The 15,817-nt window shown below is 38.1% G+C and overlaps 1 protein-coding gene across 5 annotated transcripts in view; it reads left to right on the top strand.

The window, feature by feature from the left end:
- Nucleotides 1–15,817, top strand: part of LOC108149959 (teneurin-a) — a 156,848-nt gene that overhangs the window by 113,152 nt on the left and 27,879 nt on the right. For 3 of the 5 annotated variants that reach the window (XM_017277876.2, XM_017277875.2, XM_017277878.2), the window contains exons 10-12: nucleotides 494–640; nucleotides 935–1,142; nucleotides 3,480–3,506. In XM_017277876.2, coding sequence (XP_017133365.1) covers nucleotides 494–640; nucleotides 935–1,142; nucleotides 3,480–3,506 — 382 coding nt within the window. The remainder of the gene's footprint in view (nucleotides 1–493; nucleotides 641–934; nucleotides 1,143–3,479; nucleotides 3,507–15,817) is intronic. The other 2 variants (XM_017277877.2, XM_017277879.2) reach the window with 1 other exon arrangement.

The following is a 15,817-nucleotide window of genomic DNA, read 5'->3' as shown; positions in this document are numbered from 1 at the left end:
TTTTATGTTTACCCAACATTTCGCCGAGTGTTCTGCCAAAGGTTAACTGCCACTGAGAGTGAGAGCAAACATCAACATTATTTTTATATTCATGATGTTGACTCGCAGTTTGCCGGCATCTGGGTTGAGGTTGGGTTTTTAAATGGAAATATCTGTGGAAACGGCAATGGATGGGCCCGGTCTCGGGTGTTATCATTCAATTTGAAGCGCCACTCGATCCGGACAGTTAACTCTTAATTACAGCAAACCATTTGGCACAAAAATCTCAGCCCGTTAAATAAAATGCCGCACAAAAGGCGAATAGATTGCGTGTTAAATCACTCACCTATATAAAAATTGTTTTTAAAAAAGATTTTCAGTATTATTGCTAAGTATAAATATTTCTTATAAATAAACGAAAGACGGTACTTAAGTTGTCCTAAAAAGTAAATTAAACATTTAAATTGATTGTTAATAATTTGAATATATTAATTCAATTAACACCTACCCTCAGCTGGCTGCGAAAATGGTTGCTCTCGACATGGACAATGTACCCTGGAAAATGGCGAATACCGTTGCGATTGCATTGAGGGATGGGCTGGAAGCGACTGTTCCATCGCACTGGAACTGAATTGCAAGGATAATATCGACAATGATGGCGGTAAGATGGGGTTTTCAAATCAAAATAAAATCTTTACAGAGAATATTCTTTGAAAATGATTTAATAAAATTATTAATTGACTTAGACAAAGTAAAGGGTACTTTTAAAGACGTGCCTTAAATAATCGAAGAGAAAACAATAGTAATTCACTGTGGTTCCGATAGAAATTATTTTTAAATAGTTATTTAAGAACGGGTAAAATATATATTTTTTTTTGTCAAAAGTTTAAATAAACTGTAGTGTACTTTGCAAAGTGATAACGGATAATGTTTTGTTTTCGCACCCTGTGTGTAGACGGCATGACCGACTGTTCGGACAGCGAGTGCTGCTCACATCCCGCCTGCTCGGAGCACATCATGTGCCTGTCCTCCAACGATCCCGTGGAGGTCCTGCTCCGGAAACAGCCGCCCTCGGTGACGGCCTCCTTTTACCAGAGGGTCAAGTTCCTGATCGAGGAAAACTCGGTGCAGTCGTACGCCCACATGGACGAGTACAGCGAAAAGTAAGTGATTCGATTTAGAATTAAGCCGTACCACGTAGCGCCCCCATATGTAATACCATATATATATATATATATATAGCCTATATAAACCACATACGTATGCGTCTGACTCTTAGTGCGCAGGGATTGCCCAAATGACCACTTGTGAGAGGGCCTGCCATTGAGCGACTCTTGAGTTACCTTCCTCAGTTGAAATCTTTTCGGTTTCTAGTTCGATCTTTTTATTTCCGTTTTTCAGTTGCAGACGGCGGTCGTTCTCCGCATATATCCTTAAAATATATATTCGAAGACGTTTCGGTCTGCGATTGAGAAATTTTTCATTGGAATTGCGTTTGAACTTTTTCCGTTTTCGGTTCTGTGTGTGTATTCTTTAAGCTTTTACGGGTGCAATGAAGGGAAAAAGCTCAAATTTATTCTATATGATGCGTATATATGTGTATATAACCAGATACCATGCGGCCCATCTAACCAGCTATATATACATATATGCTATATATTTTACGTTACGCTTTGCGAAAAAATAAAAAAGAAAAAACTGTTTATGTTTTATACCAACTACAACTAAACACACTGCCAGTAGTCTCAATCAATCAATCAGTCCAAAAAAGAAAATTCAAGAAGAAGCAAAAGAAATGAAAATCTAAACCCATTCACATTCCCACAATCCCGAACGCCTCTCTCCCCTCAATGAGTCTATCATTTATGCGCTGAAAAAAAAATAAATAAAAAAGAATATTGAGATGAGAATGTGAGAATCTCAAGTCAAAATGTTGAATTTTCAAAGTTTTTTTTCTCTTGTTCCTCTGAGTTCTCTTCCCCACCGTTCCATTTCGATTCGTTTGGTTATTTACATTTTGTTGATCCTTATTTCTCCTGATTTATCCCACCACAAAAAAAAAGAAGAGGAAACGAAATGACATTTTCCTAGTTTGAGCTTTTTCTTTTCTTGCCCGCCTGGGAAATGCCAAGCCAATGAGAAAAATCAAACGCTGATGATGACTACTTCCAGCGCGAAAAAACCCGAAAATAATATATATTTCCATAATTTTCTCAAAAAAAAAAGAATGTACTTACTGTCTTCAGTATATTTTCTTTTGTTTTTTTTTTTTTGGGACGAGGATCCCTTTGCTTTTTATTTAATTTCCATTCCTTTCTGCCGCCTCATTTCTGTCATTCTCTCGAACTCTACATGGATCAAGAAAAATCAGAACTATTTGATGAGAACATTACGATAAAAGCGAAATATAATGATAGCACTTCATTGAGTATGTGTGTTGTCTAGTGTAAAACCTCCTTGTGTTCGTCTTACCCACAAAAAAAAATACAAAATATAAAAAATAACCAAAACAAATGATATAAAAAATCTTCCTAAGTTAGGCCTCCATCGATGAGTAAGTGATCGATTAGATCGAGTGTGAAACTAAGACCAGACCTAGCTACATTATCGATAGTTAACTTTATATTTGATTTGCTTTCGTTTGGTTTCTTAAGCGAAGTATAGTCTGTCATTGTATATCAATATAAAACCTATATAGCGTATGTCTTGAGTTATTGCTATGATTTCAATTCTTATTTAAAAACCCCAAAAAAAAAAAAAAAAAAAAAAAAAATGATAACAACCACGCCGATGCCATGATGAAGAGGAGAGGATTCAAAAAAACTGAGGAAGACCGATGAGCGAAATTGATTTTGAGTTACTCGTTTGATTTTGATTCCCCCGTTTTCCCGTTATTCTCGATTTCCGATTTCGATTTCATTTCGTTCTGTTCCATTTCCGTTTCCGTTACGCATTTAACCAACTAACCATACTAAACCAACCAAGATGATATATCAGTCAAGCCCTGAAGATGTCTGCCGATCTCCGTCTCCGTATCTGTCTTCGTCTTCGTCTCATCATCCGACTAAGTGTGTTCGTCAAATGTGTTAATTTTCGTTACTTTCTCAGCGTGTTGTTTATGTTTATGTTTCGTTTCCATTTCCGTTTCGTATCTCTTTTGTTCACTAAGCTATGAAAGTACAAATCTCCACCTTAGGTATGCTAAAAGTAAAACCAAACAAAAAATTTTTACCAATTGTTAAGCAATATCAAAGTTTGATCAATTCGTTAACGAAACGCATTTTTGTCTTTTGATTTCTTTTTTATTGTCCTGTCAATTAATTGTGTACTGTCCTACTCTGTTGCTGTGGCTCGATACCTTCATGTTGTGTGCTAAACCAAAACTAAAAAACCAAAAAAAATCAAATCCAAATCAAAATGCATTTCCCACATGCAAATCAAAATACAAAAAAAATCTCAAAAAAAATAAAAATCCTACGTTTCAACCCGTGAATTTGTAGTCTCTTCTGGAGCTCGTTCACACCTTGGTAAGTCAAAAAGAAAAAAAATAAAACACTTAAAAAAAGGAAACACAGGCGTACAATTTTTGGGTACTCTAAAACAGAAAAGAAAAACCAAAACAAAAATTTTTGTAACAGTCGCATCTTCTTCAGTTGATTCTGGATTTTATGTTCCCCTCATCCAAGCATCCAAAAGATCCATCGATTCATTGATCCATCGAATCCAATTATCCATCTACAGAATGCATCGATTTTTGTTTTATCGTTTTCGGTTTTTATTCCGTAAAATGCATCCATAAAATCACACACACGTGACCTTTTGGTTAACAAAAGTAGGTGACATCTCTCATCACTCCTTTTCCGATCTCTCCTTTATCGGCAATATCTTCCCGTCTTAAATCAGTTGCAGGTGCTGTTATGGAAAATGCTATTTTTCATGTCTTTAAAACCTATATTGAATTTCATAAGCGCTTATTTTAGATTATGTTAATGTTTTAATTATGAAGAATCAAAACAAACTAACATCAATCTTTGAAAACAGATAAAATTTGACTTTAGAAATTTAAAATCAAATAAATATTTCATACTTATTTACAAAAATTTTTTCTTTGGAGAACTTAAAGAATATCCTTCAATTTGAATACCAAAAAAAAAGCGCAAAAAAAAATATCTTCGAGAAGCCTGCAATTGACTTTTGAATTTTTTCCCCCAAATTGTTGTTCTGCATTCAAATGCCCCACGGCTATAATTGCATTATAATCTTACCAGCACTTGCCCCATTCGCACCACCCTTGCATATAATGCCATTTTGTTGATTTTAAATTACATTTTAACGCACACAAAAACCGGGAACCGCAAAAACACAGAGATCGAAAAGTCAACAAATCATTCATGTAAATAAAACATAACAACAAGAAGATTGAAGTCAACAAAAAAATACAAATTTTCAACGAAAAAATGCATTCATAATTTTTTATCTCAACAATACACCAGCACGCACACTCGCAATGAAAAAAAATAACAAATACATGCATATCATGAGTATGTTTTTCATATTTATTTCCATATTAATTTTCATCGTTTTTCGTTGGCATACTTTATAGGACAAGATGACAGAATCTCGATATATATATCCACATATATATATATATAGATAAATAATTGTATGTGTTATGTGTACCGTGTCTATATGTGTATTTAGTTTGATTTCCGATTTGTGTTTTTCCTTTTTGCCAATCAACCAGCGATATTAACACTCATACTAACCGATTACCCAAAACGAAAGTCATCGAAATATTTATGTTATAATTTTTTCCCTCTACTTTTCTCATAGTTTGGCATGTAAGCATTTTAAGCTGAATTATGGTTGATTTTTCCCGAGGTTCTCCAATTCTCCACCACCTTTTCTCACTTTTTCTATGTGTCTGTCACCAAAAATCGTTCCCCTGATCGTTATTTTATCCTTATTTTGATTTTCCATCAACGAAACTCCACCGATTTCCTCCCTCATCTCTCTCAATCTCTTGATCTCTTACGTGTTTCTTTGTTTTCGTTTGATTTTTGATCAAAGCTTTTTATGATAAACAAATCTCATCAAATGTGAATCACTTTATCAGTTTCCGTATCGATTTAAATCTCTGTTGATGTTTTGTTAACCAAACGAAGGAATTAAGTATACAAAAAACAGAAACTCGTTAGGTTTCCCATCCAATAAAATAAAATCAATACCCAAAGGTCAGCAGCAGAACAAAGACAAAGAAAGAACCAATCAAATCTAATAAAAAATGCAAGTAAAACGAAAGAAAATATCTGTATATCCTTATATGTTATCACTCAAAAAATAACAAAGAAAAGAAAAAAAACCATCCCTACAAAACCCCCAAACGTATCCCTATATGTCCTAATTGTCTGCGTCTAAGCCATTTGTTTATATGTTTTCCAAATACAAAAAACTCACCCAATCACACACACACACACACATCCACACGCATACATCCATCCATCCGCTCCAACATAAAAAAAATCTGTATTAAAAAGAAGGAAACAAATCCAAGTTTCATAAAAGTAAAACAAAAAATTTAGGAAGAACAGAAAATTCTTTACAAACAATTTATAATGCAAATTTATCCATCAGGTTTTTTCGTTCCTTCTTACGTTTTCCGTATTTTAATTATGTACTTTTTCCGTTAAATATATATGTATATATATTTTTTAAGCTGCCAATGCAAAAAGTATTCTTCGGCAGTCCGAAGTTTTAAATGCCCTTGCAGAAGTCCCTTTAAATTAAATGACATGTGGTGAAATGTTTATAAGTAGTTATGCAGTGTGAAATATTTTATTTGCTAGCTCTTAAATAAGAGCTTACAACTCAAAAAAAAAAAAATGTTCAACTATGGTCTAAAAAATAAAAATAACCTGCTCCATCCGTGGTCAGTAAATAAGCAAAATGAAAAAAGTGTGGGAATCAATTACAAAAAAAAAAAAAGGATTGAGTTAATGAGCGGGTTTCACTGACAGTTATCCGATCATTATGTGACACCGGCAGAAGTAAACTATGTAAATTAACTGATTTTTCCTGAATTAATTAAGTTTTTTTTTAGATGGCGATGCACTAGTCAAACTACTTTTCTTAATACTTAAAAAATTGGGATTAAAGTTGGAATAATTAGAAGGAAGGAATAACTTTGGCAATCGATATTCTATTTTGAGCATAGCTGCTTTAGATGTTGCTCTTGTGAATGTTTACTGCCGTAGAAGTTGCTGTTTCTTTTCACCGCAACGCAATTATATGGCATTTGCCTTAACTAAAGCATATTGTTAAAAGAAGAGAATATGACTTTGGAAACAAGGCAAAACACTAGGAAAAATGCTCATCATTCTACGATATATTTTATAATAACTTCTTAGCAAATAAATAGAAGTTTAGAAAATGGTTAAAGAGGTTCAATAAGTATTAGGAAATAATTACAACGTTTTAAATATTATTTTAATTTGGAGCTAATAAGTATAATTAATTTTCTCTTAGAGGTTAAAAGTCTGCCAACGTTTCTTATGATAACCAAATTCCTAATTGACAAGAAAATAATAAAAGCCAATGATTAAATATTAAATTAATATAATAATCATATAGATATTTAACAAATAAACATTAAATAAGCTTTTCAAATCTCTCGAAACTCTTAAGAAAGTACTATGAACTTGGACGTAGACATTTAAATGTTTATTTTAGCCTGATGCAAGCTCCAGTTTTATTTCCTGTGTACGGAAAAAAGAAAGAAAAACTAGATATGTTGATGCCATGGAAACTGGGTGACGTTGTTGTCGGCACGTTGCTGTTTTCCTTGCCGCTCCGATAAAGCGAAATCCGAGTAAATGCGATACGGGCGTGTCATGACTTTGGGGGGTGGGCTAGTGGGTGGTGTTGTGGATGGAGTTGTGAGTGGTTTGGGGCTGTTTGGGGTGCAAGGCTGCCGCCGTTGTCAACGTCTTCGTCTTTGGCATTTCGGGACGTCTTTGTCTGCTGTTGCGCTCAACCCCTCGGAGTCCCCTTTATTCTCCCTTTTTTTTTGTTGCCTTTGTAGTGCTCAAGTGGCATCGTTGAAAGGCAGGGCAGTTAAGGGGGGTGGTGGGCGGAAAAAAGGGGTTGGGGGCGTAACAAAGGTCCATTGTGAAAAGTTTTCGCTACTTGCAGCGGCGAATGCAAAAACTGTTAACAATAGAAATAATACAAGAAGGAATGGGCAAAGAAAACGAAGAGCAAGTTGGCCTGATGGGCGGCAAAAAAAAAAGGACGAACGCCGAAGGACGAAGGGCGAAGGACGCAGGATGAACAGGAAGCAGGCATAACCAGAACGGAGACTTGGCCGGAGTCAAAAGTTGAGCAACAGCAACAGCGGCAGCAGCAGCAGCAACAACGTTGACTAAAAATTAAACAATAAACAATGGCGGAGCGACTATAGATTACTTCCTGTTTTGGCTGCCATTTTGTGGGGGAGACTACAAAAAAGGGGTAAGAAAAAAAGAACCAAGAAGCGGGTTAAGAATGGGCTAGAAAAAGGGGGTTAAGTGTGTGCTGGCTGAGGAAAATTCACCGCCTCTCCTTTTATTATTTTTTTCCCAGCTGACTCGCTGACTGACGGCCTGTTTAGGTGTGGCTAGTTGCCCGCTTAAGTGGTTTTCCCACCAGCCCTTTTTCACTACCTCCGCTCCCTACTTTCCGCACTCCACCCCCCCGTTTCCCAGCCCCGTACATTTGTGTATGCAAATCAAGTTGTCTGCGTCGGGCTAAAGCTAAACTGATTAGTGTCAACTTGCTGGCAGTCATCAAGTGGCTACTGGAGAAACTCGCTGGTCTTAAAGGAGCTGGCGAGAAAGTGGGTAATTCAGGGGGTGGTCTAGGGTTGTGCAGAATGGCGCAGGGTTGTCGCTGACACTTGCTCGGTGACATCCCCCTTTTCCACCACTGCTGAGCTCCTTTTTGCGGTTCCTGCTGGCTGTCAAGTGCCGTAAGCGGTTGATCCTTGATCTTGTGCGCTGAAAAAGGGAAATGCTAATTCTGTCGAGGATATAGAAATGTGGACACAAATAGATAAGATGGCGACAATACGGAATTCCTGGTAGATATTTTCAGCATCAGTCTTTTGAACTCATTTCGCAATTGCCCACATTTTAAAATAATTTATTGTCAAATATCGAATTCTCAGAAACAAAAATCTCGTTCTGTACTTTTGAGATTTCCTGCCGAATCCGACATCTGGTGGCGCTTTACCATATATTTTGCCATATATTTTCTGGCTTCTCCCTGTTTTTTTCACTTCCAGTTGCTAAGACTTATGGGAGGAGATATATCCCGTGGCACATATATTTGTTTATTTCTCGCATGAGCTTGTGCCATGCATTCGAATGCAGATATAGTGTAAATATAAATTAAAAAGGCGCCAGTCCGAATGTTTTCACAGTCAGTTGCAGTTGTCCTTGTTGCGTTTTTCTGGTCTTATCAACGAGGCCATTGCCTGGACTATAGCTTTTCCGGAATTGTTATTGTTGTTGCTGTTTCTCTTATCTCGGAGGGGAAAAAACGAGAGAAACTGCACTTTAGAAAAAAAAAGGAGGAATTTACAGCGTACAAGTTGCACATAAACCAAAATTAATACCCATATAAGTTACAAACGGTTTGAGCAAGAGGTGAATGTGATAGTAGAAAAGAGGAATACGGGAGAGAACTTGGGATATCGCCCTTTTCAGCCGACAGTCTGTTCCAGTCAACGTGGCCAATAGAAATGGTCAAAACACAACTGGCCAAAACAAACAAAAAGGTGCAGTAGAAAACCCAACGAAAACAGAATGAATATCATCAAAAAAAGTCACAACTTTGAATCCACTTTAGGAAACTCAGGAAGCTTATAAAAAAACACAATAATAAATTGCAATAATAAAACACTAAAATTAAATAAATTGTAGTTGATTAGGAATAAGATTTTTTAATTAGTTTGTAAATATTAACTCTAAAGCAAATAAGTTTGTTAAACTTGTTTACTGTTTACTTTTAGCTATTTAATGTTTTAAAAATATATATTGTTTATTGTGATTTGAAAGATTTTAAAGCAGTATTGGTCAGCATTCCGGGGTTACTCAAACAGTGTAGATACTTTGCAGTTAATTTCGCCGACCTTTCTTGTCACCCAGCTCCTTGGTATATATTCTGAATTCATATGTTGCATATATATTCGCATAAGCCCTATATGTGTACATCGCTTGATCGCTGCCAACTTTATGCCAAAGTCCATATATCCACTAGTCTCTCTCCTTGCATCCTTGCCTCTTTGCCTCTCTGTTTTTTTTTTTTTTGGCATCCAATGGAAAAGGGAAAATGGGAAAAAAGCGACGAGAAATTCGCGGAATTTTCGCTGCAGTCGCACAAAAAATGTGGAAAAAAGCAAATATGTCGACGGGGCCAAAAGGAAACATTGGGGGTAGTAGTTTGCCATAGTTATGGTCTGCGGTCGACGGCTTCTACAATCCCTGGGATCCATAGCCATGTCCATTCCCATACCCATACCTATACCCACACCCATACCCATACACATAGCTATTGCCATGGCCGTATCCGTATCCGTGTATGGATATCGCGTATCGCATATCGCATATCCCATGTCCTGCCGCACTATGTGTGCACTCAATATAATTTAATATTTTTCGATAGCAACAACGGCAGCTGAAAGTAATTACTTTTATGTGAGATTAGATATATTTATGTGTTTGTAGGCGGTGGCGGGGCCGTCGGGGCTGTCGACGATATAAAGCCAGTTGCAGTTGCTCCGCTCGCTAATTCGACATCAGCACAAAATTTTTAATGGCCTGCGGCAGAGCAGTGGACCCCTGAAAATCTAGAACCCCGCCATTCATGGTCATAAGTTTCCATTGAGGAAGGGGTTTTTGGGTGAGCTTACATTTTTGTTATTCCTTTGACGGTCGCCGTGCGCCGCATTTAAGTGAAGTGCAAACTGCAAAGCTACAAAACTGGGTTTCGTGCCACTCCACTCCACAATACTCCACTAAAGCTAAAAAAGTGGGTGGTGGCGGTGGTGGTGGTTGTACAGACAGACCACTGTAATGGCTTCATATAACTATAAAATGTATAAGCCGTGTGCCATTGTGGCGGCGACATGAGAAATGAGAAATGAGTGGGTGGTTTGCATGCGGCCATTGCGGCAAAAGTTGATGAAAACTGTTTTGATTGCGGTATAAAATGAAGGCGATCCAAACGAAGAACCCCAACCACTCAGGTGCAGAATGATTATGAGCGGAAATGGCAAGAACAGAGCTCCCACTGCCGTCATTCTCTGCAAAAATTCAAAAGGAGTTGCAGGCGATTCTTGGAAATATATTGTATCAACCTCAATAACTGGGCAATTTGAACAGAGAAATAAAAACAATTATTTCGGATAACTCACAGGCTGTCTATGCATTAATACAAATAATTAAAGTTTATTCAAAATGCTATTTATCTTATTGTTTCACCCATAGCAATGTAAAATAAGCTTAGCATGCTCAAATCCCATTAAACATTAAGTTGATATATCGTATTTTTAAAAATAAATAGATATGGTAATGGTAAACGTAATTCTATTAATCACTGAATGTGGGATATGGAAAAGCAATTAAAAGTCTGCTGATCATTTGTTATTGGCTGATGCCAAACCTTATAATTATTTGTATTTATATGCTTAAAATATATATTATTGGCCTTTCAAAAATGACGTTTCAATTTGGTTTGGCTTTCTAGAACTTTACATTGTAGCATAAATTTGATAAATCAAATCAAACCATATAAAATTATACTAGAAAAGTGTGTAAAAATATATTTTATCTATAGATATTTGATAAAACTCCAAGTGAAATGACAAACATTTTGAAATGTCAATTTTTCACAAACGATGATCATATTTTTCTCAGTGCAAAATTCGTTAAGTGAGCATTTTGCTTAACCCGTTTAAGTTTTTGTCGCCAGCATTCGTTCGAAAGGCAAAAAAAATTCGATCCATTGTCATTGCATTGCCTTTAAAGCCAGCTGGCAAAAGGTGGCAACTGCTGTAATCTTCTTAGGGACAAAAGTGTCATGCAATCTACTGCTCTGCCTTCCGTTGGTTTTCCCCAACTCCCCGATTTTTCCCCATCCCCCGGATTGTTCCGCTTTTCCCGGTGACCAGGGAAATTCCCAGTGAAATGCTGCCAAATGAAATTTGTTTTGTGTGCATCAAATTGAACAGCCAAAATGTGGAAAGCGTAGATATGCTTTTCCTGGCATGTGTGTGTGAGTGTGTGTGAGAGTTTTCCCGGTGCGACTGTGTTGGTGAGCTGGCAGCATTAGCCGCCAGGTGGCGCCAGCTAATCTGTAATGAAAAACTGAACGAAATGGAAGGCGAAAAACCCCGAAACTAAATGGAAATGTTGGAGCCAATGAATGGCATTTTATGCAGGCGCTTCATTCTCATCCTCATCCCCATCTCCATCCCCAACCTCATGCTCAACCCCATTCCACCTCACCTCTCCCCCTAATTTTGGCAGAGTTGCTTACTTAAAGCGACGACACATGGCATGGCATTTACATATCGTCTATATCTTGGACTTATGCCAGCTTTCCCCCCGCTTTTCTCCACTGTGTTTGTGTGCAGCTTTTATGCAAATTTACAAAGTGCAAATTACACGCTACTAAAGGTTTTCTTTGCTCTCCTATCGGACGGCGTCTGTGTGTTGGTAAATGGCAAACTTAAAAATGCTATTCAAACTTTTCTATACACGCCTCAGCCTTTGTGCCCCCGAGTGTGTGTGTGTGTGCGGTGTGTCCCTATTTTAGCTCCAACTCTCCAGTCCACACCTTTACGTCGCTGTTTTACGTAGAATCGCCCTGCAGCTGCTACTTATTTATAATGTGTAGGAATTTTTTTTTTTTTTGACTGCAATCTTCGCCTTTGGTACGATGGGCAAAATTGACACCAAATTGTCATTTACGTCAAGTAATTAGAATATAGTAATCCATTGAAATTAAAAAGAAGAAAAGCTAAGAAAAGTACTTGGAGGAATTTTTTTTCAAAAAGGAAACATTAGAAATCTGCTTGCTGTGTTTTCCTAACCACTTTTATAATATCTCAAAAGTCCTTGTCTTATAGAAAATGGTTCTATTAGTGTTAAGCAGGAAATTAATATTTTTAATGGAAAACCCTAAGCCAATCTCATTTTAAGAGTTTTGAAAATCAAGAAATTAATGTTTAAATAAAGCTTTAGGCTATTATTTTTCTCAAGCAATTGAAGTGTGTCCATCGTTTTGGGTTTTCCCGCCTAGGGTACTCCTCTTTTCCCATTTTCGGCTGTCTAGCTACCCTCTTTCTTCTCGTTTTGATCCTTTTTAGCCATTCTGTAATGAAAAAGGCGCAAGATGCAAACAGAACTGGAGTAAAAGAAATGGCGCAAGTGCAGGAAACATTTCATCAGGCAAGCGCCAACACTCACAAAAACACACACAAACACAAGCATCTCGTTGCCGGTGGAAATGGTCTCATCTCTGGCATCTCGCTACATAAAGCACATTTATCGTGGTTACAAAAGCGTAAAAGAAAAGTGTGGCCCAGGGTTTTTCGCCTGAAAAATGTTTCAAAAACTGTTTCAGGCTAAATGAACATAAAGCGGGCCACCGCAGTGAGCCAACTCCTTGGAGCACCCCCTTTTGAACCACCACCCATTTAGACCGCCTTCTTCAACCACCTACCCGCCATGCCAAACCAAACGAAACCAAACGAAACAAAACCAAACCAAACCGAACCGAATCGCCTGCAGTCCTTGCTTTGTTTCTGCTACCAGCTTCCTCTGAAGCTGCATCCTCGTGGGCGTCATGAAAATAAAGCCAAATTAAAATTATATCCTTTTTTTTTCGGTGTGCATGTGTATGTGTGTGTTTGTGTGTGTGTGTGTGTGTGTGTGTGTGTGTGTGTGGCAGTGTTGGGTTGTCCTTTTGTATGCACAAAAGTCAACTAAGTCGTGCTCAATTTTTATGATGGCAAGACGACGCTGCCGTCGCCACTTTGTGTGCGGCGGTAAGCCAAGTTAGCAAAAGAGTTGACGAGGGGTGAGGAGGGGCGAGGAGAGAGAGGCTTGCAGCAAATGAATGGCAGGCAGCCGCTTTATGAATGGCCACACAAATCTACCCACCTACTCCAAAAACTCATGCTGTCTAGCTGAAGTTCCCACCCTCACACCAAAAAAAAAAAAAAAACCAAAAAGAAAAGAAATTAAATGCACTTCCTTTTATGCGCGGGCTTCTCATATTTTCCACCAGCCATCTCCTCGGGTTTTCACCATTTTCCAAAACACCCAACCCCCCTCCCCGTCCACACACAATGCGCTAATAATGGAAGTGCACTTTTGACACAAAAGGTGCAGTGGCGACAATGCCGGCTCCTGGATTTTGGCCCCTTCTACAGAGGACACCCCTTCGCCTCCTTTTGTTGCTTATATTGCTCATTCGCTGCAAGGGCGATTAGTCGGTGGGCGAAAAGGGGGTGGTGAAAGGCGGTGAAAAGCGAGGAAAGGCGGGGAAAGCCGGGGTAAGGCAGTGAAAGCCGGTGCAAAGGGTGCGCATCTTTTGAGATTAGAACATTTTTGTGGCATTGCTTTCACTTCATCGGACGAAATGACTTTGCCCATACATACATACATATATCCTTGCCTCTTTCCTGGCATTTATGTTTATGTATATCCCGATCTCTTTTAACCTGGATTAAATTGCCTCATAATTTTGAGTGGCCTTTACTGAAAATGATGATTACGCTTAGCTGATTGAAAAGATTGAAAAGAGCTAGTGCACAAAATAAATGGGGGATTCAACGATATGTCAACAAATTCGCTGAATCACTTGGTTGATTGAGCTCTAACAATTTATGGGAACAAAACTTTTTCAATTTGGCAGTTTTGAACTTTACACTTGCAATATGGAAAAATGCACATAGGTTTTGAAAGAACTAAATAATCTGGAATCTACAATCCAATTTAAATAAACTTTCTATGAAATTTTAAAAGCTTACATTACATTTCACAAATAAATGTAATTAATTAACAAACAAATAAGCTCTTTAATAATATCGATTTTTATGGGGATAGCATAAATCAGATAGTTTTAAATGTAATATTAAACAGTTTGAAGGTGCTTCAATTTACAACACATGCCAAATTGTTATATGCCTTAAGAATTTAAAGAAAAATATTAAGCTCTACACTCAGAAAGGCACTGAACCGTTTCTTGAATTAACACTTTCCTTCCCAAAAGTGTTGCGTATACGTAATGTGGGTCCTTGAGGCGACTGCTCAGGCGGTTTTCCCCCGCCTCTTCGCCTTTCGTCCACTAAGTGCAGCATTTCCATTTCGATGGCAACAAAATCAAAGTGAAAACCGTTCTCATAACCAAATCAAACCGAATTGAACTGAATGGATGCGAGACGACGAGACGCAGCAAAGCAGAGCAGAGCAAACAAAACGAAATGCGCTGAAGACATTCAAGTGTCGGTGGCGTATGAGTGATTTACCTGGCCAGCCAACGACGAAGCAGGCCAAAAAGGTTCCTTAGCTGCAGTGCAAATAAATCAAATAAATAATAAATGAAACGAAACGAATCAAATGCGAAATAAAAATCAATGGCACTCACCACTTCAATGACTCGGAATACATACGTATATATATATATATATATATATATATATTTATTTAAACATACAACGCACACCCACTCAACTAAAAAAAAAAATACTTATACCCCTGCAATTTGCTTTTCGGTTTGATTTCAAATAAAATGTTGCTTCATTGCATCGAATTGAGGCAGGAAAAATGAAATTGTGGGTAAAATGCCAGGGGTTGAATGCCTCCTTTTTTTGTGGTAAAATAAAGGGGGGGTACGGAGTAGTAGGCGTGGCACACACACACACACTTTGACAAAAAAGAAAAAAAAAATAAGAGAGAGCTAGTTGGGCATGACTTTTGAACACGGAACCTCGGACTTTGGTCAATTGCAATTAGAAGTCAGTGAAGAAGTGTGCTGCTCTCCAAGAATTCCAATGGGCCTTCGCCTTAGCCACCCCCTTTTCGCTCACTTTCTGACGACCTTTGCCTGCAATTTTTGCCACCCCCTCTGTGCTCTCGCCTAATAAAAATGCAACTGAGCACATAAAACTCTGACCCAAATAGTGTACATTATGTGTTTATGTCTGTTAGGAAAAAAGGAGGAAAGCAGAAATGGGACAGCGTGAGAGGGGGGTGTAGGGGTTGTGGAAAAAGATGAGGGGGCGGAACAACAGTAAAAAAGGGGGTGGCAGGGAGGCTAGAGAAATTGCAACACTTGAAAACTTGAAAATGTTTTCGAGAACTTGCGCTGGCACAAAAGTTAAAAGAGGCCAACTGCAGTCCTCGGACTCTGAAAAAGGGACTTTAAAAAAGGGTGAGAGGCTGCACCTGATGACGGGGAACAAAACTCCCCCGCCCCCCCTCCCCTTGAAACCCCTCATACTCTGCAGTAATTAGTGCAAACAATTGCGCTCGTTTCCGATATCCTTGGTAACTTTACCGGAACACCCGCTTTTTGGCGAGCGACCCTGCCTTTTAAGCCTCAATGCGGCATTTTCTTTCAAGAAGCGTCTGCAATTCTGAAGAATATACTTACATAGAAAAAGAAATTTTAGGCAGGGACGACCGAACCCTGCTGCTTTTTCACTCATTGGAAATATAAAGCATATTTTGTGTGCTCCTTTGTCATAATAAATTGCCAAACTTGAAATCGGATATCGGTGCAGCCCCCC

The sequence above is a fragment of the Drosophila elegans genome, unplaced genomic scaffold (assembly GCF_018152505.1).
Source record: "Drosophila elegans isolate 14027-0461.03 unplaced genomic scaffold, ASM1815250v1 contig_149, whole genome shotgun sequence".
Taxonomy (NCBI): Eukaryota; Metazoa; Arthropoda; class Insecta; order Diptera; family Drosophilidae; genus Drosophila; species Drosophila elegans.
Note: the sequence above shows the minus strand (reverse complement) of the source record. Positions and strands in the feature narration are given on the sequence as shown.